Below are 26,962 nucleotides of genomic sequence, written 5' to 3' on the forward strand. Positions count from 1 at the left end.
TTTCTGTCTTATCTTTAACATGTCATCCCCCCAGGGACCACTGTGCCAGCCCTGGATTCCAATGTCAGGGGAAATTAATGTTGCCAACATACAGGAGGAGACATGATTAAGTTGCTATTTGTGTAGGTACACCTACCGGTTCTGCACAATATGATTACAAATCTCATACTGCCACATTTTCCTACAATGTCAGGATGTGGGGTCATGCCTACATACATACATTTTGTGATACATTTGGGTTTGGCACATGCCAGGAGAACGTTACCTGCCTGACTGCATTGTGCCAGCTGTAAAGTTTGGTTGAGGAGGGATAATGCTATGGTTTTTGTTTTTTTTGCAGGGGTTGGCCTAGGCCCTTACCTCCAGTAAAGGGAAATCTTAGTGCTTCAGCATGTTAAAACATTTTGGACAACTGTGTTTTCACCTTTGTGGAAATTGTTTGGGAAGGACCCTTTTCTGTTTCTGCATGGTCTGCATGGCACTCTCATCCAACAGCAGTGTCTGACCTCACTAGTGCTCTTCTGGATAAATGGGCAAAACATCCCACAGACACTCTCCAAAATCTTGTAGAAAGATCCCAGAAGAGTGGAAGCTGTTTTAGTCGCAACAAGGGTACCAACTTCTTATTAGTTTCTATGGATTTAGAATGGGATGTCATTAAAGTTCCTGTAGGTGTAATGATATATTGTAATACTTTTTTGTCCATATAATGTGTGTGCGTATATATATAAGCCCCCCAGAGAATTCACAGCTTGTGAATGAGAAATCCTTTGCTTTCAGGAACAAATTGCTTCTAGAAGTTCTTTACAACCAGTTTCTGAAAGAACACTCTGCAGGGAACTGTCCTTCAGTTTACCCTTCCGGACATATTTCTGACAAGAATGTACTGCAGGCTGGGATGCCACTGCCAGTGGACCTGTATTTCCAAACGCTATAACCAGGCTCGGCAAGCTGCCACTGGTGAGCCCCTGAGCAAGGTTCTTTACCCTTTCTGCTCCCCAGGTGCTGAAGTTGGCTGCCCACCGTTCTGGGTGTGTGTGTGCTCACTGCTTCTAGTTCACTAGTATGCGTGTGTGTTATATATATATATATATATATATATATATATATATATATATATATATATATATATATATATATATATATATATGAAATATGAAATTAACTAAACAATCACTTTTAAAGCATCCAAAATGCCTACATGAAAAAAGATCACTATACTTCTGTAGTCTTTTTATTCACAGTTTCCCTGAGCTGCTGCCAAGACAACCCAACTATTCTGATTCTGATTAACATATTGTGATTACTGCAGTGGTTGTGTATGTATGTGTGTGTGTGTGTGTGTGTGTGTGTGTGTATGTGTGTGTTGTGTCTTTACAAAAGGTCCTCCTCCGTCTGAAACATCAAGCTGGCCTTCAGAGCACAGCATCCCAATACATTTCACCTTATCTAGAGGAAAGAACATATCCACGGCAATCCTCTCTCTCTCTTTCACACACATTCTCTCTCTCACACACACATGCACACACATGATCTCTCCTTATCCTCTCTGCCTCAGTCTAGCCCAGGCACGGGTGATTCATTGGCCACCTGGCTGGCAGCAGGGTTGGGCTGGGGTTATGGATGGCTTAGTCTCTCTCAGGCTAATGATACAGTGTGTGTTGCTGTTTTGTAAAGCTGAAAGCTCTGAGGACATGCCAGCTCCTAATGACCCTAAGCAAGCTCCTAATGACCCGAATGTCCCCACAGAGCAGAGACCAAAGTCATTCCACCTGTAGGCCAATCACACACACACACACACACACACACACACGTGCATACTCACTCTCACAGAGTGACAGAGAGCACACACTCCCTCAGCATGCCACCACTGTGTGTCACTACATGGCTGTCACGCAAAAACCCTGTATCTTCATTCTTGACATAATTTGCATCTGGCAGTTGTTTGGTACATTTTGTCCAAATTTCATGATGAACAGACCAGCAGAACTGCTCCAAATTGACATGGAATTAAATCATCAACTTTTTTTTTTGAAGGTTAAGAAGATATAAGGAGATTTTGGAGGGTTCCAGCTTGGAAAGCCTGGGTCAGTGCGCAGAGTCAGTCATGCTTTGACAGTCCTGGAGCAAAGAGGGCTTAGAGCCTTGCTCAAGAGCCCAACAATGGCTTAAAAGTGAGCCTGAGTATTGGACTCACAACCCTGTGATCAACCAGTGCTTTGACCATTGAGCCATAAATACACATGCATACACACAAGTGCTCCAGTGACTCACCCTGATTAGTGGCCCACAGAGACAGAATAGTCCTGAAGTTCATTCATACTTTCAGATTTGCGTCGTGTGTATTAAAATAGCCTTAACAAAACAAGTCCGGCTGAATGTTTTTTGATGCTATAAGCAGCTGCAGAACTGCAGTGATGAACGCAGTACAGTGGTCTGCTGCTGCTGTCTGCCTGGTGCTTTCATCATTACCAGGTGGGTATTTTGGGTAAAGGAGGTTGAGCAATGCTCTCAGAGAACATCTTCAGCCATTTGTCTGGGGACTCGGAGATACACTACTGTGCACACACACATTCACACACACACACACACAGACACACACACACACACATACACTCCCTCTCTCTCAGCAGATGCAGGGTCTATATTTAGCCTCATGGTGCTTCAACTGTAGCATGTGTGTGTGTATATGGTGTGATGCACTGAAGTACTTTGGTAGGAGGTGTCTACAAGCATGATCATAACAGACCAAAAAGAAAAAGGAAGCAGGCATCCATATTTATAAAGGGAATCTCTTGAGAAATTTGGAGCAGGTTGTTCTCTTTAAAATAAAAAGTGTCAGCCCACATGAATTACCCACTGAACATACTTGGGTTTCCGCAGTTTTGAAGGTACATGACTGCATAATACTGGGATATCGCTTAATGCCTCATAAATCTTAAATAAGTTAAGATCAATAAAATTTGTAGCATTGAGATTTTGTTTTGTCTTTTTTTTTTAGCCATTTTTCTAGACTTACTTGTTTCAACTGAACTTTGACACGCGAACTTTGACACACGGGAACTTTGAGTCCCCAACTAATAGCACTGCGACTCTGGCTGTGTGACCTGCACTCTGTACTGTCCCTGCTCTGTCTGAGCCAACATAAAGATTGCAGACTGGAAGTGCAGACTGGTGCAGTTTCAAAACAGGGGGCATATTGTTTTTCTTGCGGATTACAAAATACAACACAGGCGAGAGGCGGTTGAGGGGTGGGATTAGATGGTAATTATCTTACTTAGTAGTTTTGATTGCATGTTAGCTGGTTTGTTAAACCACTTAACGAAAACGGAAGACTGTTTTACTGTCTACATCGTCCTGTTTGCCCATTTCGTGAGGTGAACACAAAAACCCAGTGTAACCTACGAATTTAATGGCTTTAGTGCAGACATACTGATTCATATGAAAGTATTTTGGACACGGACAAAACAGATATTCTCACACATGAGAAATGAGCAAAGCCTTAAGCGCAGGGGTGGGTAATTCTGGTCCTGGAGAGCCGGATTCCTGCACAGTTTTGTGCTTTTCCTGCTCAAGCACACTTGACTCAACTCACCTGCTAATTGCCAGGTTTAGTAGGTCTGTAAGAGCAAGGAAATCAGCAAACTGTGCTGGCCTCCTGCCCCCGTTGCCCACCCCTACTTTAGATAATCTGTGCGGTCATCTAAGAACACAACTTGACTCTACCCTCTCTCTGACTGCATTTTTGTTTGTATGTGTATTTAAAGAGCAGATCAACCCTCTATATCTGAGGGTTTCCGCCCTCTCAGCAGAAATAGGGTAGAAAGTACAGCTGGTATATTGTTACGTATCACGAAACAGGGGTTATGACACAATATTGTGATACCGTAAGCAAGACAATATATACAATCATGTTTTTCCAACATTTCAATATTTCTTTATACCCTTAATAGAAAACAGTCAATCATATCAATCGTATGTCACCACAGCTTCACAGAGAGCTTCAACCTATGAAAGGCCGCCACCTTCCATATGTTACTTAATAGAGGGAAAAAACTCAAATATTTCATCATTAATTAAGACAAGGAGTTATAGAAGCAGCAAAACTGAATTTTCAACCTGTTGGAAGGTGCAATGGCCTGGTTAGGAACTGGTAAAAGCGTAATTTAGTTAAGAATAACATGTGTGAAAAATGTTTGTACATAAAAAACAAGTTTAAAGGGTTTACTCACACTTTAACCACTATGTAAGAGAGATTGTTTAGTTGTCAAATACAGTAAAAATAAAACTTTTCGCTACAATTATCTCAGACCTATCACAGTGAAGCTAATCAAAACGACATAAATTGCTCTTATTCCTAATAATTTCAACAGAAGAATTGTTCTATATGGGTCTCAATACAATTATGCCGTTTGGAAGCTGTGATTTGAAGGTATAGTATCTATGGGGACACTGTCTGTAGTTCCCACAGACTAATTAACAACAACAACAACAACAATTATAATCTATCTTACCATCTACTTTACTGTTATTCCTACCAAGGCCGACTATAAGTCTGGTGCCTTATCAGCAATCACTGAGAGCAAGGCAGGAATACCCCCTGGACAGAGTGCCAGTTCATTGCAGGGTACCACACACAACCATTACCACACACATCCAGTACCTTTCTCATTCTTAAGGTTGCCTCAAGCTCCACATTGATGCCAGTTTGGTCTTAGGTACCACCAGCAGATCAGTACTGGTAAGCATGAGAGTGTGATGTGTAGGACTGCAGGGCCGCAGAAGCTCAGAGGGATAATGTGGGCCGAGGCCATGCTGTAATTTTTTTTAATGAATTTAATCCAGTGGGTAACAGGTAGGCAGTGTAATTGGCAGAGAATGGGCACGGTGCGTGATTAGTATACTGTATGAGAAAGGAGTCTAGCAGCTCAATGTTCAACAAACTGCAGTCAATTAAGGGTTTTCCCAGAAATGCTAATGAGGAGGAAGCTAAAGTAGTCTAAACATGACTAGAAAGATGATGATCAAGGGTTTCAACATCTTTTGGACAGAGGAGGAAACAGGGCAATGTGTAGCTGATATAAAAGAAGCTGTCATGTACATGTAAATGAAAGGCAGACTCATTTTCCAGTTTTTAACTTTGGGAAATTCCTGGGTTGCTTTGGCAGTCGGATGCCTGTTATAGAAATAATCTATCCTTTCCAAGCTGTTTTAGGGGCATTCTTCTGAATCTTAGTTGGCATAAGACATTTCTACACACACTATATGTCCAAAAGTTTTTAGACACCTGCTCCTGCAGAGTTTCTTTCAAAATCATGGGTAATAATAGGGAGTTTGTTTTCCCTTTGCTACAGTAACAGGCTCTTGGATCACCATTAGCAGCCGGGGCCCCAAAAGAGCACAACTGGCCTTGCTCTCTCTAGGGTGGGTGGGTACTTTCTTCCCACATCACTACAGTGTCAATGCTGGCCACGACTGGTGTCTGCTGGCCTGCATTGGTCACCTGGATGACTTTGCAGTGGTGGCAATTTGGAAACCAAGGCGGTGGCAGACTGTGCATGTGTTAGAGGAGGCATGTGTCTGTCTTCACCATCCCAGTGTTGGGAGCATTGCATGTGATGGAGGAAAATAACTGATAGCAGTTGCATAACTGATGATCCAAATTTGAAAGACAATTTTAGAGTTTGACTACCTGGAAAGAAAATATCAAAAACACATCCTGAATCATTATACCCTCCAAAAACAGAAGCTGAAATGACCTTGACTTCGCTCATCCATTACGGATGTGTGTTGAGTCCTATAGCTCAGCAGCATGACTATAGCATTAGTGCTCCCCCACAGCTCAGATACATCAGCCACCTGTCCTACGCATTACCGCCCACATGCCATGATGAAATCACGTTCTCTAAAAACAGGTTGCCAGGTGACATAGACAAATGGGCCTCCACTCTTCAGAATGACAAGTCATCGCACCATTTGTCACCAATAATCCCTGTGGGATGGGGTGTGTGTGACGTGACGAGCTCGACAATCACACATCTGTGGGCATCTAATGCACGTCTGCTCCCTGGGGACAAACCACGACTGCATTTTAACAAGAACCCTCTGCCATCAACACACCGCCATGAAGGAGACACAGTGCCGGTGTGGATGAAACCATGGAGATGAAGTGTTGGTGTAGATGAGACAATGGAGATGACGTGCAGGTGTAGATAGGCCTGTATGACAGGTGACAAATATTTCAGCTCTCTTCTGCATGTCACCTTTTCACCTCGCAGTAATCAGAGCGCAGCAGAGAGCTGCAATACACCTCTCATTCACCTTGATTGCCTAATGGTGTATAATGTAGATAACTGCGGCATTAGACTGTCTTTAGCAAGCAGCTGAAAGAAGAAAAAAAAACTCACCCTGTTTTGTCACCCAGCCCAACAGAAATAAATAAAGAATGGAATAAGGAAAGAAGGAGAAGAAGGAAAAAGAAAGGATAATAAGAACACAACGAAAGACAGAAATGAATTAAAGAGTGAATGAAAGAAAAAAGAAGACAGATAGAGAATTAAAACATACAGACAAAAATAGCAACAAAAGAACAAGGAAAGAAATAAGAAGGTGGAAGAAGAAAGGACAAGAAATAAGAAACATAAAGGAGGAATGTAAAGAAGGAAGAAAAACTGGCTGAAGAAGGAATGAAATATATGTAAGGAATAAAAATAAGGGGAAAATAAATAAAGGCATGGAAGAAAGAAAAATAAATAAATAAATGAATGAGAAAGAAGGAACAGAAAAAAAGAAAGAAAGAAAGAAAGAAAGAAAGAAAAAGAAAAAAGAAAAAAATAAAAAGACAAAAAGAAAGTGTAACATAAGGAGAAAATAGAAAGAAAGAAAAAAGAAAGAAAGAAAGATGAGAACAGAAAGATAGAAAGAAAGAAAAAATGAAAGAAAAAAGAAAGAAAGAAAGAAAGAAAGAAAGAAAGGAGAAAAGAAAGAAGAAAAAAAGAAAAAGGAAGAAGGAAAGACAGAAAGATAAAACAAACAAAAGAATAAAAAGGGAAAAGGACGAAATGTAGAATTCAGAAAGGAATACAGAAAGAATGAAAATAACAGTAAATCTAATTCATCATTACATACAAACTCATCAGTCTATCAATTCCACCCCAATACAGCTCATTGTCAGCATTTTCATGATGAATTAATAAAAACAATAATGAGCACATTAATAACTTCTCTTTCATCTTTTCCCAGTATGAATGGGGATGAACAGTTTTTTAAATGAGAGATTGTGTTTAATGGTCCAGATAAAGCACACTCTAGCCCCTCCAGAGCTTTAACTTGCCAATCACTCTCTGCTATAAATAAAAGTGTGTGAGTCCAGTCTTAGCCTGGTCATCTGTTCACCCATGGGCTAGTAGGGTCAGCAGTCAATGCGGCTGTCAAAACGTCCTCACTACTGTCACAGGCTATATCTCAAGGACAAAAGCAGGCAACAGAGGAGAGAAAACAATAACAAGAAGTCAGACAGAGTGCTCTGGGTACTGAGGAATACAGTAAAGACGCAAGCCCTTGTGAAACAACACCACAGAAAGGTGATCATTATTAGGGATGTAGGGGCTCTAATTTCGAGGTTAGATTGTGAGGTAAACATTCTCTTCCTCTTCTGAGAGGAATAGGAATAGGGGGTTTACTGTATGCATGTCTGATGGACTGAGGTGCTTACTTACAATGGTTTTCAATAGGAGAGACGGGCTTTGTTCACTGACAGAAAGAAAAAAAAGCCAGGAGGGAGGAAGGGAATAAATACAGTATGGGAAGAAGAAAGAATAAGGGAAAAGGAGGAAATAAAAAAGAAAGAAGTGTAAGATAGAAAATAGCTAGAAAACAAAAGGAAGAAAGAAACAAGGACAATAAGATTGCAATAAAAAAAAGAAAGAAAGAAAGAGAAAGGGATAAAAGGACAGAGGAGGAGGAAGACAAGAAAGGAGGAGAAAAGATAGAAAAAAGAAAGAAACAAAAGAAAGAAAAAAAGAATAAAGAAAGGAGAAAAGATAGAAAACAAAGAAGAAAAAAGGAAGAAACATAGAAAGGGGAGAAAGAAAAAAGAAAGAAAGAGAGAAAGAAAAAAGAAGGAAGACAAGAAAGAATAAAAAACGAAAAAGAACGAAGAAATGATAGAAAAAAGAAAGAAGAACTAAAGAAAGAAAAGAAAAAAGAAAGAGAGAAAGAAAAGAAAGACAAAAAGAAAGACAAAAGAGAAAGAAACAAAGAAAGAAAAAAAAGAAAAAGAAAAAGGATGAAAGAAAGAAGAGGAATGAAACTGGGAGATGGGATGTGCTCACTGTTTTTGCACCATGGCTGCCTCGTAATTCATGTGCCCTGCACAGTGCTATTCTGGATGGAGCACTTCAACTTAAAGTGGTCAGTATACCACATCAGGAGGGTTTTTTTCTGGACTGACCAATCAGATCACAGATAAGACAGGGCCTTCAAGTGAAAGTTGTAATGGAGGAAGGATTAGTGGCTGCAGTCCCTCACAGATAGAAATCCTGGGTTTTGCTACCATCTCCAATTTAACAGGTACACTTTTCACTTTTCACTGTACATACAATAGCTTATTAGCACAGTCGACTGCTTGTTACGATGCTGTTGTTGCTTAGAAACAGAGACAGAAGCAGCATTAAAAAAACTTCTTGTGAACCATCAATATTTTCTCCCTTTCAGATGTTCTCCTAGCCCCCAAAAAACATAACACCTAGAACCTATTAGCAAAAGCCCACTGAACTGAGCAGGTGTGTGAGTAGAATAGACTCCTCCCCCAACATGCCCACTTTTTTCTGATGGCAGAAGTGAGACTGAGGGACTAAGGAAGTTCATCCCAAACACAGTGCTAAACTGTTTCTTCTGTTTTTCAAGTAATCATCACTTTTTATTTCAACAGCCTTTCGTTGTACAGATTGTGTGTGTGTGTGTGTGTGGGTGGGTGGGTGGGTGTCACTTGACACCATGGGACAGGGCTGCAAACCCTGGCCAGTCTTGCTGCTCTGTATCTGACTGTAAAGCTGGGAGAGTGTGTGTGGTAATTAGCTACAGAAAAGGGCCCGACGGCCCCGCATCTCGCCGGCAGCGGCTCATTACAGCGTAATGGCATTTGGCAGACGGTGGCACTCTGGCTCTGGCGTGCTTGATCTCTGTCACTGACAGTGTCAGCCCCATGGCCCTTACACACACACACACACACACACACACACACACACACACACACCATCAAACCTGCTCTTCAGCTGCTCATCACAGTTAACCCACATGGTGCATATGCCTTGAAAAGCATAAGTAGAACAGGAGATGTACTGCGATTTGCATTTAAAGGGATGTTACCCCTGTGCGTAAAAACCTTTAATGTGAATGACACGTACAGCAAAATGACAAGAATCAGAGCTGGGTGGTGAAGGTCATTCTACCTCAGTGCATTAAAGGCGGATGCACACTCTGTTCCACCTGCAGCCACCTGGGACGTAAAAAATACTGTCCAGAATAGTTGGACTGTTCACAATCTCGACTGTGAATTACCGAAGACGAATCAAATCAAGGTGAGTGAAAACCCAATACGGTGAGAGCAACCAACTGTTATATGGCGAGATGTGCAGAGTGCAGAGTGATGTAGGGGTCAGCGCGTGGAGTGAGAGCGGGACTGTCAATAAGGCACAGAGGCACTGTGGATAAGATCTGCAGAGAAACATCAATAGGCCCCAAATAATCTTTTGGGACATTTCTATATATATATATATATATATATATATATATATATGTAAACATTTACTTAACAGAGTCACCATACTTGCTTTTATATTTACATTCATATTGTAAGAATTATATAATTGTAAAGTGTTGGTTACAACTAAAAAGGTTAAGATCTTAAAAGGTCCAACATAAAAATGTTCACGGATGATTTTTCTTTTCTCCATGGTATCTGGGCAAGTACAGCCAAACTAGCTCTACACTTGATTAGGAGCTATGCTGAATGCTATACTGAATGTTTCATTAGAAAATTTAAAAAAATGTAACTCTAAGCCTTTTCGGTGTCAGGGATATATCACAGGTTACTTTACTGAACGAGTCATTGTTAAACTGCTGCACAAAAGATAAAATATATGTTCAATATATATATGATCAAATTCCAAATCAAACATACAGAGTGTCTTTTACAAGCTTCAAGCTTCAATGTCTGTGCTTTATCTGCCATAAAATGTGTATCAGTGTTAGCTTAGCGCTAGAATAATATTAAAAAGTATTTGCATTATTTTACATTTTGTTCTTTTCTTCTTTTTGTCTGAGTCTTGATATTTACAATTCCAAACAGAAGGTCTGACTCTAACAGTCATGGTTCATCACTAAAAATGATATACGCCACTGCCAGAAGTGATATCTCACTGTGTCTGTACACACAGTGTGATTAGCCAAATTCATCAGGGGTGCAGGCCACATAGAAACATAATGCGTACGAAAGGAATAGCTTGGTCAGACTGACACTATGTTCAGCCGTCCCGTAAAAAGAAACAATTCTAATGCCTTGTCTGGTGTCTGACGCATGACATCGGCACATAGCTAAATGAAAGAAGGCAGTTGTGTGTAGCTTTACAGAAAACAGTATGTCCCAGCAAACCTAGTTCACATTATGTCACTCAGTGCAGTTTAAGGCGTTTAAATGTGTGATGATTAAGTCATGCAGTTTTCACAATACTACCTGGTTTACAGAAGCCCCCTACTTGTTGGTTCATCTGGGCTAACTGACCACACTTAAGGCACATCTACCTTTCCGCCAGGGGCTTACCGGACACTTCAGGTAAAGCTTGTCTGGGGATATTTCACTGAGTGCAGTTTAAGGCAAGTTTGTGGTGGTTTAGTCAAGCAGTTTGCAACTATCCACCTCATCTGGGCTGACTGACAACACTTGGGGTAAATTAAGGGTATCTGGATATTACTGACACCTGAGATAAATCTAGCTGAGCTAACTGAATACACTTGAGGTCAGTTTTAGCTAGGCTAACTAAAAATATGAGGTAACTTTAGTTAGGCTAACAAAAAACACTTGAGCTAACTTTAGCTAGGCTAACCGAATACACTTGAGGTAAATTTAGCTAGGCTAACTAAAAATATGAAGTAACTTCAGCTAGGCTAACTGATAACACTTGAGGTAAATTTAGACAGGCTAAATAAAAACACTTGGGGTAAATTTAGCTAGACTAACAAAAAAAATATGTAACTTTAGCTGGGCTAACTGAATACACTTGAGGTAACTTCAGCTAGGCTAACTAGCTATATAGACTTGAAGTCAATTTAGCTGAGCTAAGTGAATACACTTGGGGTAAATTTAGCTAGGCTAACAAAAAATTATGTAACTTTAGCTAGGCTAACTGAAAACACTTGAGGTTAAATTTAGCTAGGCTAACTGAAAACACTTGAGGTTAAATTTAGCTAGGCTAACTGAAAACACTTGAGGTTAAATTTAGCTAGGCTAACTGAAAACACTTGAGGTTAAATTTAGCTAGGCTAACTGAAAACACTTGAGGTTAAATTTAGCTTAACTGGGCTAACTGAAAACACTTGAGGTAAATTTAGCTTAACTGGGCTAACTGAAAACACTTGAGGTAAATTTAGCTTAACTGGGCTAACTGACGACACGTGGGGTAACTCTAGCTTGTCTGGGCAAACTGACAACACTTTAGGTAAACATAAGCTTGTCTGGGTTAACTGACTAGACTTGAGGTGAATCAGGTTTGCCAGGGCTAACTGCCTACACTGGATGTAAGCAAATCTACTTCAGATTACTTAATGTAGTGCAGTTTGAAGCAAATCTGTGATGACGGTTGAGGTATATCAGATATTTCTACTACTGAAAGCTAACAATAAATGACAAACATACAATATCTGCTGTATAAATTAAAATGGATGAAGCGTTTGCAACCTTCACACTCCCATATTGAATTAGGATCACAAAGATTGGGCATGCATAATCATGCAAAAACAAAAACCCAAGTTATATCATTATTATGACTCCATTTATAATAAATAAAAGCACTTTCTCACATTGTTTATCAGAGATTTAAGTGCATCACTACTAGCCTTACTGTCTGTGGCAAATGAGGCAAAACAAATGCACCTGCCAATCAATCTGCTGGAGGTCTACAGGCAGATCTGCCGCAATGCTTCTCGAGTTCACAGTAAATTACCAAACATGCTCGGCTCACATTATTTTAAACAGGACCGCCAAAGTTAGGCAACGATGATTAGAAAGGTAATTCCGCAGCACCGCTAACTGCCCCAAATGACATTTCTCAGTCTCAAATAGGCTTTTCGGAAACCACAGGGCAAATGAAGTCTGCCTCTTTAATCCAATCAGCATCCAATGAAACAGAAACCTGAGGCAGCTGAACCAGGCACAGATATCTTACTCAAACAGCAGCAGCCACAAGTGAAGGTGGAGAATAGACGATCAAGCAGCAGCAGCAGCCTCTGAGGCCCACTGGATCCACATGGCCATGAAGCTGAGTCCACCTAATCCAGTAATACTACAGCTCTCAGTGTGTGCTGTGTCCACAGCTCTTACCCAAGTCTGGAGTTGCCAACTACAGGGGAAATGTACTAGAAGCCGGCTTTCTCGCTAAACTAGGGGGAAGATCGGAGATATGCGACGCGGTGACACTAATGTTAGATTGCTGGAGGACACCACATGCTTTTCATTAACACCTGGAGTGGTCAAGTGCCTCACATACACACAAGCTGCGGTAATCATGACAGTGCCAAATTCACAATAGTGAATTGTAAAGAGCAATGATGTGCCCTCACCTCAGGTTTCCATGGCAACTTCTTGTGCTTCTGTGAGAGAAACTTCCATATCTCGGACTGGTCTCTGCTGTTAGTGCCATCAGCACGAAGCTCATCCTCCTGAAAGAGAAAGAGAGAGAGCATTAGGTACAATCATATATGATCACGTGATAGCAGCACAGATATGTGATATTTTTCCTTTGGGACCATATCTGTTTCATATCTGTAACATACAGATGATTAACTCAGCGTTTCTCTGTATTCGGCAAGCTGTATTATTTACTGGTATTATTTACTGTTTGTGTGTGACATATTATGAATACTAGTGTTGTTTACCATGTGTCTTTACTTGTTCGAAACAGATTTGGCTTCCTTTCACATGTATGAAACACGTGCGCTGTAAAATATTTACAATCTGATCAATTTAATTTAAGATAAAATAAAGGTTTAAAGTAAAACTTTACTTTAGTCAAAAGTTCTCCTGACTCACGTTTTAGTTCAATATCTCAGTTTGGTCTATAATTCATATTAAGTACATGAGTAAATTTTGTAAGATTTTAGTCTGGGACTTTTTTTTACTTATTATTAATGTATTTACTACCTGCACACTAGAACTTCCCCTATCAGTTGGCGGAAGGCCTTCATATTCTCTTGGAATTATCTTCCTATTCCTATACTCCTGTGGTGAGAAAGGTTGTGGTGCTGACAGGATTCGAACCTATGATCTGCTGTATTTTGAAAAGCAGGTAGTTAGACAGTTGCGTCACTCTAGAGCTGTGAAACCATGTACATGTCTGTGACCAACTGCCTGCTCATCAAGTGTGTTAAGATCAGCAGTTTAAATACCAGCACAGGCGCAGCACTAAGGGGAAGGAATTTTACAGAAAGAGCCCATTTAAGCAATTTCAGCTGTGACACATTTATTAAAGCAACACTGTGTAACATTTTTACTATAAAATAACAACTTCAAAATAATGTGATGCTCCACTGCCATGTAAAGGGGTGAATAGCGCCGTTGCTACTTCATGCTTGAAAAGCTGCTAACTGCAGTATGTAATGTTCATTTACTCTTAGTGATGGTTCTGTATCTCTTAGCCTGTCCAGGAAAATGTTTCCTGTAGTGGTGCCTCAAAGTTTAAATTACACTTTCCAACTGTAGAGGGAGCCCAGGAGCAAGTACCAATTTTCCATAGTGTTGCTTTAATTATTTTTGCTGGGTCAACTCAATATGTACTGTCGATCTAACTGAAGAATATGAGATGTCAAAACTTCAAATCTTGTGCCTGACTTAAGTTGAGTTAACTCATAAAAACAACTTGCATTAAGTTATTTTATCATTTTAAATTGGCCTGCCTTTAAATCTTTTACAGCGTGCATGTCTCTCAAAGCTCCCTCCGGGGGCATTTTTGAGTAGTCAAAGAGTAACGCATATGCGCCCAGACAGCTTAAAACCCCTTTATTTCTTTTTAAAGTCAGTGTGTGGGAGATGAAGGCTTGTCTTCAATAATGATGAGCACTTGTGACAGGTGACTCTCCTCATATCTGCTACAGTACACACACACAGAACTCTCTCTCTGCACAGTGACAGGGACAACCTACTAGATCACACTCTTACATAAAGAAAATACTTACCTGTGCTTAAGCACTGTGGTTCTTTGGTCTCTTTTCCTTTTTTAAAATTCTGTTTCACCATAATCATTTTTTTGGAAGGCAAGTTAATGGGGGATATGCGCTGAAATCAATGCTAAACTCATAAGAGGAACATTTCCATTAGCGGAAAGCACACTCATACATTTGGCTCTGTTTCATAGAACAGCACTGCTTCTTGTCTTAGCGTTGCATCAGCATTCTCTGAGTGTTAGGACACGATGGCATTAACTGGACATATTTTAATCCGTTTCTTTACACGTCGAGCAGATGCCACATTTCAGCACTTTTCTGCAACAGTGGTCTAGACTGATTTTAAAACCACAGAAGCTGGGAAGGCCCCTTCCATGTATAGTTACATCAATCGCAAAGGTTGATTTGACAGATGTGTAGAAGATGATCACATAATGATTACTTAGTAGAACAAGTCGATATATTTGCATGGCACCGACCCATTTACTTCAGCAGTACTGAATATTATAAATAAGAAAAAGGTTTAATGTTAACCCAATATCTTATTACTACCAGTGAGCCAATAAGCATGCAGGTTTCAGTGTTACAGTGTCAGCCCTTCTTGATTAGTCTATAGTCAACTGTGGTCAATAAAATACTTACTTCTAGCATCTCACACTCATTCTGGTTTAAGCCACTTAAGTCACTATGGAAAATGAAATAAATAATTAAAAATATTTTAAAAAGTTATAAAAAATGTGCACACCACTTTTGAATGTGTACGTTGTATTGATTATTTAAGTTAAAGTAAGTGAACTAATCCTGTACAGGAAGCAAACTAGAAATGTAGACTTTTTTTATCAGCAAATAAATTTTCTATTTATTTGCTGATATTAAACATGAAATGCATTATAATATTAATGTTCAATTTTATTTATTTTTTTATATGTTAAGTATTTTGTAAAAGTATTTTCAAATGCATGGCTTAGATGTCAAAAAATTCTTTAAAAAAATAAAATAAAATAAATAACGATCAGGGTTTTAACTTTAAACATGTAAATAAACAACAGAAAGGTTTAGAATTTAGAAATCATTTTAAATAAAGAAAAATATTTTGACCATTAAAATGAGGTAGAAATGTTCAAGGTCACTATTCAAATGTAAGCAAATCTGTGATATTGACCATCTTTAAACCCCTGTTTGTTCCCCGCTGTTTATATACAAGGCAGTGAAGCAGTCTGCTGCTATGTTTTTAGCTGCTTTTACTCCAACTTCAATGTCAGCCACCACTAGAGAAACAGGAAGACTGCTCTCAGATCAGCTGGCTAGAGTAAGGAGAGTGAAGAGGCCTCTGAGATGGATCCTGGGCGTCAGGAAGCAGCTGGAGTTGTTGTAGGCATGGAATATCAATGAGGTTAATTAATTCTCCTCGTTAAAGAGTAAACAGGGCCGGTCTGAAAATGAGAGTCTGGGGCACATTTTTCACGTCGGGGTTATCCACCAGCGCAGCAAAAAAGCAGCCCCTCCACAAATCAAATTTTAATTTTCTCAACCCGGTAATATGCGGGATAATGACCCGAGCGGGCTGGATCATCACTCTTTCCACATCTCAGATTCAGAATTGAAAACAAATGTGCGTGGCTAAAGCATTCCTTTGGACTTAAATGTCTTCATCAATTACGGCAAGTCTCGGCAAGTTAAAACAGCAGCTATCAGCGCGGCGGCGCTGGCGGAGGTAAGATTGTAGGTCTATTGTGAAGAGTTTTCTCCTTTCTCCTTATCCTTATCTTCTCGGTGAAAAGACGGGAACATTACGCTCCTCACACTTTTACAACTCGTCCTATTAGAATTCATTAGGAGGAAATCACATTGTGTGCAGATGGAGCTTGTGCAGGCTTTAATTCAGTAATGCTGAGTTCAAAACGAACGGCTTAAACACTGGCAAAGTCTTCCCACTACTACAAATGACTTTCTGTCTGCTTGGGCTCCAGTAAATGCTGCAGTCTGCAGAATGAAGCTGCTTTGTTTTTGTTTTTTTTTAGTCTTTTAGGCTTCTCTGCATGGGCCACAATGGATGCTACACTGATGGAGGGCTTGGATCTTAACTCAATTTCTAAACATTAAATTAGGTTAGGAGGACACTGACCAGGACATTAAGACTAGTGGAGAAGAAAACGGTGGAAGGGTCTAGGCCAGAACTGGCACCTCTTTTTTATGTCGTGCTCACCTTCAACATCATCTACTTTTATTTCTATTTTGTCAGTTATTTGATCAGTTATTACAATTTTCTGATATTATAAGAAAATCATTTTTATAATGCATTTTTAATATGCATATATATTAATAGTATGCTTAAATGAATGTACTGTATGTGACTTGCAGAAAAAATAGCTCTGCTTTTAATGGCTGATTAATTCATTAAGCTTATTGTAGCCTAGCACAGCTAATTATCTCCAAATCCTACTAAATAATTTGAACGTTCTTTCAGTGTCATTTCAGTGTCCTTCCAGTCTGCACAGTGTGCTGTCCGCTAGCTGAAGAGACAGCTGGTACAGGTTAGCTTTTAGCCTAGCATCATCGTGTCCCCTGTCTCACTCTCCTAGAATATTACCTTTTAGCCTTTTTAGCTGTGCTTCCATATTCTGCCAAACTAGCCATTGTGTTTAGCACCAAAGGGATGTACATTGTGGTTGCATAATAGTTCTGGATTTTGGAATTGGCTCGTTTTCCAGTTCTGTTTGCTTTTGAAGGAGGACGCAACTCTCATGTACCTCTGATTAGCTCTGATTATTCAACATACAGTTAACATTCAGTTAACCATTCTAGGGCACCTTTAGTGTAAAATATGTTGTATGACCTCCGTGAAGGAAATTGGCTAAACAAATAACCTTGCCTTGCTTTGCCTTGCCGTTGGACACAAAACACACACACACACACCAACATGAGTCAGCAAAATGAAACAGCAAAACCCAATGCGCCAGAAAAAGGCAATTTGTGAAAGCCCTCTTATTACAAGCACTGTATATTAACTGGGATTAGCCTCCATATCAATCATAGTGGCATGGAATCTGATTGTAAGCATATCCCCACGCTCACACAAATTCATATGACCAGATTTGTAGGGGGAGAAAAAAGACTTCCAAGGGGAATAAACCTAACTGTGATAAACAACAGCGAATAGATAAAAGTAGGAAATTTGACAAGCACAAATTGCAAAGCTTCATAATTTGTCAGCGGGGAGTGTTTTGTTGACGAGAAAACAGGTCTGAAAGTAGTGCAGGATTAGTCATCAAATTGCGGTGCTTAGCTGAAGAGAAAGGGCGAGAAGAAGAGGGGCAAATATGGCAAATATTTCCAAGAGGTCTTCCGTGGTTCTTTTGAAGCACTGCACTGTCATGCAAATCCAGGAGCGAACATTAAATCAGGGTGTTATAATACCATCAAAAAGTGTCAGCGAAGCAGCCATTAACCAAACAAATCATGCGCTTCACTCATTAGCGACAAAAGAGTTCCACCGGCCTCCGCAGAGACGGAAAAAAACACAAACACTCAGGAGGGCACAGGATGTGACATCACTGCACAGTTCTGCGGCCTCCCCAAAAGACTGCAGAGCTTTGTGCTAATTACACACATTTCGTTCACACTCCCTTCACCCTGGCTGGGTGCGTGGGTGTGTTTGAGCGAAGCGTAAAGAGTAAACACACCAGTCTCTCACATCTTTGGCACTTTAAAAAGCAAAACATGTTCCATTGCCGACACTGCCGGGGAAATTAATAAGAGAGCTCCCTAGTTACTGCCTGTTATATCAACAAAAGGTTTCTTAACACAGTTAAAGTGTACCAGCTGATTAAGACATTTTCTCATTTTTCTCATTCAGCTTTTACCTGCACAACATAAAGTTTATGCCTTGTGAGGTGTTTGTTGAACCCCTTCTCTGGGTTTATCCAAGAAAGAGACTTCGCTACATCTGCCAGAGAAAACACAGCCATGTGAATCTGGATGGGACTAAAATTATTAGACGGTTGCTGAGTTCAGTGAAAAACAGTAAGTAATTCAGCCTTTAATACTGGCAGGGGATGAAAGGGAATAGCACAGACATGATCGATCCAGACGGGAAAATCACAGAGGGGCCCCCGTGAAAGAGAGAATTATCCCAGGACTGTCCGGATTGGCCTAAAGACTCCTTCAGGCTGGGATAATGTTAATATTATATCATAAACAATATTACCAACAAAAATCACTACTGTACTACTGTTGTTAATATGCTGCCACATATAATGCTTATTATATATTCCTTGCAACATTACAAAAAGGGCCCATTTAAGAGCATATACAGAACCAGAAACCTCCCGGTACCAAGCCTGTTTCTCTAACTTTTATGGCAACTGCTGCTCCAGTAATATATGCTCCATACCTGACTTTTGCGCCCTCAAGTGGCTGAGTCTGTAACTCCGACCTTAATTGATAACATAATGGTAAGGGATGTTTCCTCGATTACATCAAGGTTTTTGGCGTGTAACACGAGTGGAACCCTTTTTGGTGCTAAATAGGATCCCATATTTCTTATGCATGAAGAAACATTTAACCAGGCGTAGAACCATTTAAGCCTTCAAATGCCTATTGAGTTGTTATGATTCTATATAGAACCATTGCCTTCATTAAAGAGCACTTACAGAACATTATTTAGGGGTGCAGTATGACAACACAAAAAATTATGTATTTAGAATGAGGCGCAGCCAATACAGAGTAGCCAATCAGAACAGAGCTCATATACATTTACAGTTGGGAAGTGGAACTCGCAGTTTCAGCCACCTGTAAAGAAGGGCCTACACAGGCATTTCTGGGCAAGCTAAGACAAACAGAGCTGCCACTGAAAGTGAAAGTAGTGGACTGACAGTGTAGAGTAATGCTACAGGTCTTCACATGAATGTGACTCAAGTTACGCAGCATTGCGCATTTCTCACAACCGCTGTCCTGACAGCTTCACTGGAGTACCAGTGCAGTGTCTGGTCTGCTATGCCTGGAGTAGCAATGATGAGTGAATGAATAAGTCAGTACTCTTGCTATTACAGTCAGTGAACATGATTTTAAAGCTGCTTTAAGTGTAAAAGATGCTACATGGTGTTGCTTTAAAGGCACAGGTACAACAACAGCTTATTTTATTCTAAAGGATGAAAGAGAGTTTCTGAACACACAATTGGATAAGTGGACCTCAGGGAACAAACTATAACACAAGAAAAATATAAGATATGGGCCAGTAAATATGCACTGATCAGTTAATAATGTGAACTACACTATATGGACAGTAGTATTGGGACACCAGCTCATTCATTGTTTCTTCCGAAATCAAGAAGACACCCATATTCACCATTTGCGTTGGGCACAGATATAATTTGACCTCCGCCTTTAACCCATCTGTGCAGTGAACACACACACACATTCACATGAGCGAGCAAACACACACAGTGACAGTTAGCACACATGCCCAGAGTGGTGGGGGAGCAGAGAGGGTTAAAGGCTTTGCTCAGGGGCCCAACAGTGGCAGCTTACCGATTCAGGGTATCGAACCCACAACCCTATCATCAATATCCTGCTGAGCCACCACTGCCCCCAAGGGGATTAAAAAAGAGTTTATCCTGCATTTGTTGAAGTAATTCTCTCTTCTATCCAGGAAAGGCTTTCTACTACAGTTTGTAGCATTGCTGTGAGGATTTGATTGCTACAAAAGCGTCAACTACAAAAACTACAGTGTTAAAAAAGCATAGTGAAATCAGGATGTTGGATACTCCCCAACTCATCCCAAAAGCATTGCATGGAGCACCAACTATCATCCCAGAGAACACTTATCCACTGCTTCACAGCTCAATGCTGGTGGGCTTTATACCCCTCTAGCCCACGCTTGACATTAGGCATGGTGCCAATTGGTTCATTTTTTTCTGCTCCAGAGAGTCCTATTCTATTCTACAAGCTGAGTGTGGGCATTTGAACATCTGTGTCAGCAAGGAGTGCAACTTGAAGTAGCTGAATGCATTTATTAGAAGGGGTGTCCACAAACATATGGACATATAGTGTAGCTAAAGACCAGCCTAAATCTTCTTTTTCTTGAATATTTTGGTACTACAAAACACACACAGAAGCTTATCCTGAACTGGCATTAGTGTAGATACACACAGACCAAACAAGGGCTGTTGAAATGGAGAGAAAAAAGTTCAATTCTAAAGTTTAAAGTTTCCACTGCAGGCGCTCCTATCATGCTTCAGTCCAGCTAGCCGCACGCTTCCACACTTCCTATGGAAGATATTTTTTTGTATTTTTGCATTGGATGGAACTTATTTTTAGACTGTTATTGCATCAGTTACATCAGCAATTCTTTCAAAGACCGTACAGAACTTCTCAGACAGAAATATTAAGGGGGGCTGCACGGCGCACCGCAGCCATCGCCGCAGTTAGGCTCGAGAGGAGCCTTTTTAACGAATCAACCAATCACAAAGAGCTGCAGCCCGAAGCAGAACAGCACTTTGCATGCCTGCTGCTCGGAGGAAACAAAGGCACTCTTTTTGCACTAAGTGTGGGATTATTTTGGTGCTGCTGAATTATTCATGCGAGGCGGTCGACAGCAGACAGAGGAAGGGGAGGTAAATAAGAGTGCGATGCAGTTGATAGCTCGCCTGATAGAGTGACTCTGATTTATTTAAAACAGGATTAATAGAGCCCATAGACACGCTGCGAGGAGCATTTAGGCGCAAAGGCCCTGGAGGCCAGTGTATTACTACCTAAGGGACAGAGAAAGCGTACTAAAGCAATTAGCAGCTTCACGCCGTGGCCACACATGACGGCTGTAATTGATGAGTGGCGCGAGCCACTTTAGGGAAGAAAATTAGCCTTCAGAGGGAGAGCAAATGGGAACACAGGGCCAGCATCAATTTTCCACTTTCTCTGTGTTAACCTAGCAACAGCAGATTCAATCTTTTTTTGTGCTTTGTTTTCCTTTTCCAGGTGCATTGATGCTGACCTTGATGACCCTGGCCTACAAACAACCAAAAAAGTCCTGGATATAAGGTCTTTTTTTTGATTGAGAGAGGGGAAACATGGCAATGGCAGTGAGCTTTTACAATATATATACACTAATGAAAAGAGCACATTATTCCAAAAGTCCGGGTCTTTTATTGGGTGCTCTTGACCTGATATTTTTATTTTTACGTTATCTTTTTTTTACAGGGTTTCCTTCTTGCACACCTCGCATGAAAATCAAACTTAAAGTAAACGTAAAGTCTCTTTCTGGTGGTAGAGGCTGTACTTTGGCATCAGTTGTGTGGGTGCTGTGAGGACATTTTAGGATTACTGGAGACATATATTGTGGTCTGTTCTGTAAATCCCTTCTCAGACTCTTACGAATCTACAACCTTTTTTTTTTCTGAAGGCCTCAGAGAGCTCTTTGGATCTCACCATGGTAATACCACTCACTTCACCAATCAATAGCAAACCAAACGTCTGAGGTTTAAATAAGACAGGCTCCTCCAAATCCTCTAACCATGCTAAACTGTGGGGGTGTCCAGACTTTTCTATAAACTAAAATCTCACAAATAATTTTACAGGGCATTTCTTTAGTTGTATTCGTGGTATATTACCTCCTTCTCTCAATATTGATCAAATGGACATGAAACGTCCATATGTTATCTAAAACATTACTGGGCAATTAATACAATTCTGGGATAATTACTTAGTACAGGTTATTTGTGATATTTTCAACAAAACTGAATGAAGATGATGGCTGTATTTATGCTGTTCAACAGTCTAAAGGTAAAGGTGCACATATTTGTCACTGTACAGTGTACACTGTACAGCAAAATGTGTCCTCCGCATTTAACCCATCTGGGGTAGTGAACACACAAGCCAGTGAATAGGGGCAGTGAGTACACACACACCCAGAGAGGATAAAGGGCCTTGCTCAAGGGCCCAACAGTGGCAGCTTGCCAAGCCTGGGAATCGAACCCACAACCCTGTTATCGATAGCCTGGCGCTCTAACCGCTGAACCACCACTGCAATACTGTCTACTAAGGAGACATATGGTCATATGGTCATGCTGGTTGATTGCTGCTGCTTGTAAACTTTGGTGTTTGAGCAATCCAGTGAATTGCTCCACTGGATCACACAACAGAATGCTAAATCTCCACAATACACTCCTCTATGATCTCTATGACGCATATTCTGACATTTCTGCATCACAGTGTTCACTATTTCACAATGCACGGTTGCATTGTAGCCCCAGTCTCTTGGGTTAAGTATATATTCACTATGCCATGTTCTGGTTTTGTCAGATGGAAGTAGATTGAACAAAGGAATGCAAAACAAATGCAGCTGTTTTACTTTTTTACCTTTTTTAAAACATGAAAACACATATTGTTGCACCCTTAGGTCGGACTGTCGGTTTCTCCATATTGTAAAAAAAAAAGCTACTTCGTCATTCTAGACAATGAACAGGCACACACATGCTGGGAGATGGAGAGTGGTTGTCATCTGTGTAATTGATCATCTCGTACGGTTTCCAGTGACGTAGCTCACTGCCCAGCACACACCCAGCAAGACTCTAAGCTGTCTCCCACTGGCTTTCTCACAGCGACTGCACACTAAAGCCTTGGAATGAAGGGATGGAAAGAATCAAAAAGGGATGGAAAGAAGAGGGAACATAAACATCTGGCTACGAGATGAAACTGTGAGGTATAATGGTAGTTATTATTCGCCCTCCAAGTCACCACGCCAAAACACCCTCCGCCCAGTGCTAGAAGTTCAGCAGCAACAGCAAAACAACAGATCCTATACGGAGAGCTCTTTACTTTACACAGAAATCAACACATCCCTTCCTGATATCGGTTATTTACAGTGAACACAATTCACAACTTCTCCAATATCTTTACTGTGACACCAACCACCTTGACTGGGTGATGTCCTGTAGAAATGTGGCCCATCCTAAAGTGCAGTGAGATTCTCTACTGCAGCTCTGGTCTTGCTGTAAGGCACTAGCATTTAATCTGCAGTTTCACACAGAAAGTGTTTGAAGAAAGAAGCACTTGAGGGAGGATTTTTCCTAATACTACTAAATATGTCTCCCCATCACCTTCCCATGCTACAAAGCTGGGAAGGTAAAAGCTGCCATGTTCTTCCTCTGAGACACAGAGAAGCACCATCAAATCTTTTCAAGCTGCTGATAATGCAACAGCACTGAACAGCGCAACATACTTTGAGGGGAATGCTAAATGTCAATTCTGTTCATTTGGCTAATAGATGCACTGAGTGATGGAGGAGAGGGTGGGTCAGCCTACTGCCCAGGAGAGTAAGCCCAATTATGCTTTTCATATACTTGCAGCTATAGATGGCTGTTGCATCTGTATAAGGTTAGAGAAGTGGGCTTGGGACTGGAAGGTCACTGGTTTGATTCTCTTTGCCTTCATAGTCATAGATTCATAGTGCCCACCGGTCTGAGTGTGTGTTCTCACTGCCCTATTCACTAGTGTGTATTTACTTATTCTAATTCTGGACAGTTTCACTAAATTCCAAATCTAACTGTTTGGTTGATTTCCTGAATCATTTTTTTGTGCCCATTAAACAGCTGACCTGCACAACGGCAACACTTACACTGGCCAGAACATTCTGGTTGTAATATTTGCATATATCTCTCTACATAGCAGTCCTCATTTTTGCATAATTCATAAAATATATCAAATATATATGACATGGTGCAATATCTTGATTATTTTTTTTAAATACTAAATTACACATGACCATTCGAATGCAGAACAACCTACCCCACCGGTTCAAAACCTTTGACAACGGTATGATTGAACACAACTTCCAAACCTCTTATTGAAATATTTGATTTAGTAAGCAAAACCTAAGATAAAAGTCTGTGTATCTCATCTCTCACTACTAAAGGCCTCGACTGTACCACTTCCATCTCACACTGGCCTGGTTTCTCACAAACACACAGAGAAAGAGAGAGAGAGAGAAGGGGGAGTTCACATTTAAAATCTAACACAAGGAGGCATTTACACACACACACACCCACACACAGTATGCTATCACCTCACAGCTGTCAGTTACAGTCAGGTATTTCCCTCACAGGCCAGAACGTCCTGCTTCTGATCAAAACTCTACCATCTGACTGACCTCCCTGAGGGACAAACCTAAATTGAACAGCCACTTTCACTCAGTTGTTAATGTTCTGCTTAGCAGAGCACCAGCTGACAGACTGAGCACTAAATGTTTTTAATAAATCTATAAATGACATCTATATCTCTAATCTATAAACAACATCTTGCGTTAAAGATGGCCACATTCTCCATTTGCGTTATTGTGTTTTATCTGTGTTTAATTAGGGAAAGACTGGCATATGTGTTTTCAAGACCATTCTCCAAGCCTCCTTTTACCCCTTAGATCAGGCTGATTTTGGCACTGTGTCTTTAAGGCCTTGCCATGAAGAAACACTCATGAATGGTTGAGGTAAACTGCTGTTTATTGGTGGATCTTCACTGACAGTTTAAAAACAGTTGGATGTACATATATCACACCAGGATGTTCAGTAACGTTTTTGGTTGCGCTGAAAGGATCTATCTCTTGCTTTTTTAAATAAAGAACCACAAATACATGACTCCACATGTCAGGAGGACAACACTACATGCCACATCACTCAAGTGATCAGGTGATACCATAAAAAAACACAATCACCAGCTTTAAACAGCACTTTGAACTTGTGGGACTGTGTTGGGAAACGTGTGGGGAAGAAAAGTCCAGCTACTACGGTACACAAATCTGATGGTTTGGACCTTCTGTATGAGTATGATAAAAAACAAAAAAACAAAAAAAAAACCTATAGGACTAGCAAAGGTTACTTTTATTCAATTTAAACAGACAGTTGTGCAAGTTACTGTTTGTTCCATATATTGCTGTATAGCGCCCCCCTGAGGTGCAGCTTGTGGTGGGTTACTTAAGCAGTGAAGTGTAAATGTTAGCATGTTCAATGTGTTTCCACACACACACACACACATATATAAAACGCTGACACCTCCGACTGACTGACTGATTGTCCTCGTCTAATCCACCATGATTTCATGAGCTGAAATAAGATGTTAAAGCCAAAATTTCAGGGAAACATTTATTTATTTTCAGCTGATTCAAATCCAAAGGTGAGAACAGTGAGAGATAAAGAGTGAAAAGAGTGAAAACAAGTGTATGAGTGATAGAGACGAGAAAGAAAAGTGGCAAACAAGACTACAGTTCCCATAGCAGTACTCCTACACCAATACCTTGCAAATCTGACGGCTTACAGCTCAAGGTTTTTACAGGTAAAATGACTATATTTGCCCTAATATTGCATACAGTGAGTCCTCTGTGTGACTGTGTGCACCGAATCGTGACCCCCTGACCATGTCCATTTTTTGTATAGATTCAAGTACTGTTACCCCCCTGGTGTGGTCATTAACAAAGACTTTGCGGTACACAATTTGCGGTAATTCAACCTCTGTCTAAGAAGCCAGATTGAAATTTGTGGCACTTTTATTTCCAGCAGGATCATTAAAATGCCTGTTACCATGGTTACACCGCGTGTCTCTTGTTTAGGAGGTCAAGCAAGAGAGCACAGCCATCGCAAACAAATAAACCCAGCTTTTTAAAAATCAGATTTAAAAGTAAAAGTCCACACAAATCACATCTCTTTATCCAGTAAATATCTCTATGTTTTGAGGATGAATTTGAGTCCCTTCACTAGCATTCTTCCAGCAGGGCAGATAAACATCAGAACCCAAACTTCTTTTTTTTCCATTTGATCATATTCTACAATGAAAACAAGCAGAGAAATTCATCATTTTTAATCTTTTCTAGCAACTTTGTTCAGCATGGTCATGTCGATGTCTACTGTTTGTATTCCAAGTTTAGACTAGCGGTATTAGCTATAGCGATATTCACTTTACCACTTCATTATATTCACATAACTTCTAAACATGTTCATATTCTTTTTTGTTTTTGTTTTACGTGTTATTTTACAGAGAGTTTGTTTTATAGAGTGTTAATTCTAACACAAATGGTAACAACTGCAATAAAGTATTTCTGATTCTGATTCTGATTCATCTGAAGGAAAGGTAGAATACAGCTATGGCGGTTGGTGGATGATCATGCTGGGTGGATGGTTCTGTGGTCCATGTGGGTCAATTCAAGAGCAGGATCTGTTAAGACTACTGTCAGGTGGTCACTGGTCACATCATGCGACTAGTGCCAGGACTATGTCCTGAGAAGATTTTAACCACATGCATTTACACTTGGTAGCCACATGCAAAATCGCTTGTTGCACAGCAATTATCACTGGTGTTTTGGTCGTAATAAGTTTTACTACGTAGTAAGAGTTTTAGTTGTCGAATGCATCTTGGAGAGATAGATGTGTTTACACTGGTTACACTGGTTTAAGTGATCAGATTTGTCTCTGTTTTCAGTGAGTCTTTAATAGTGAGTTTACACTAGCATTTTTATGTGGTTTGGCCTTCTCCAGATATGATCCCT

The 26,962-nt window shown here is 40.4% G+C and overlaps 1 protein-coding gene across 1 annotated transcript in view; it reads right to left on the minus strand.

Annotated features, from left to right (window-relative positions):
• The window catches only part of b4galnt4a (beta-1,4-N-acetyl-galactosaminyl transferase 4a), a 193,731-nt gene that overhangs the window by 75,050 nt on the left and 91,719 nt on the right, over positions 1 to 26,962 (minus strand). The window contains exon 3 of the mRNA XM_072669148.1: positions 12,838 to 12,936. Within this exon, the coding sequence (XP_072525249.1) occupies positions 12,838 to 12,936 (99 nt within the window). The remainder of the gene's footprint in view (positions 1 to 12,837; positions 12,937 to 26,962) is intronic.

This window comes from Salminus brasiliensis, chromosome 2 (genome assembly GCF_030463535.1).
Source record: "Salminus brasiliensis chromosome 2, fSalBra1.hap2, whole genome shotgun sequence".
Classification (NCBI taxonomy): domain Eukaryota; kingdom Metazoa; phylum Chordata; class Actinopteri; order Characiformes; family Bryconidae; genus Salminus; species Salminus brasiliensis.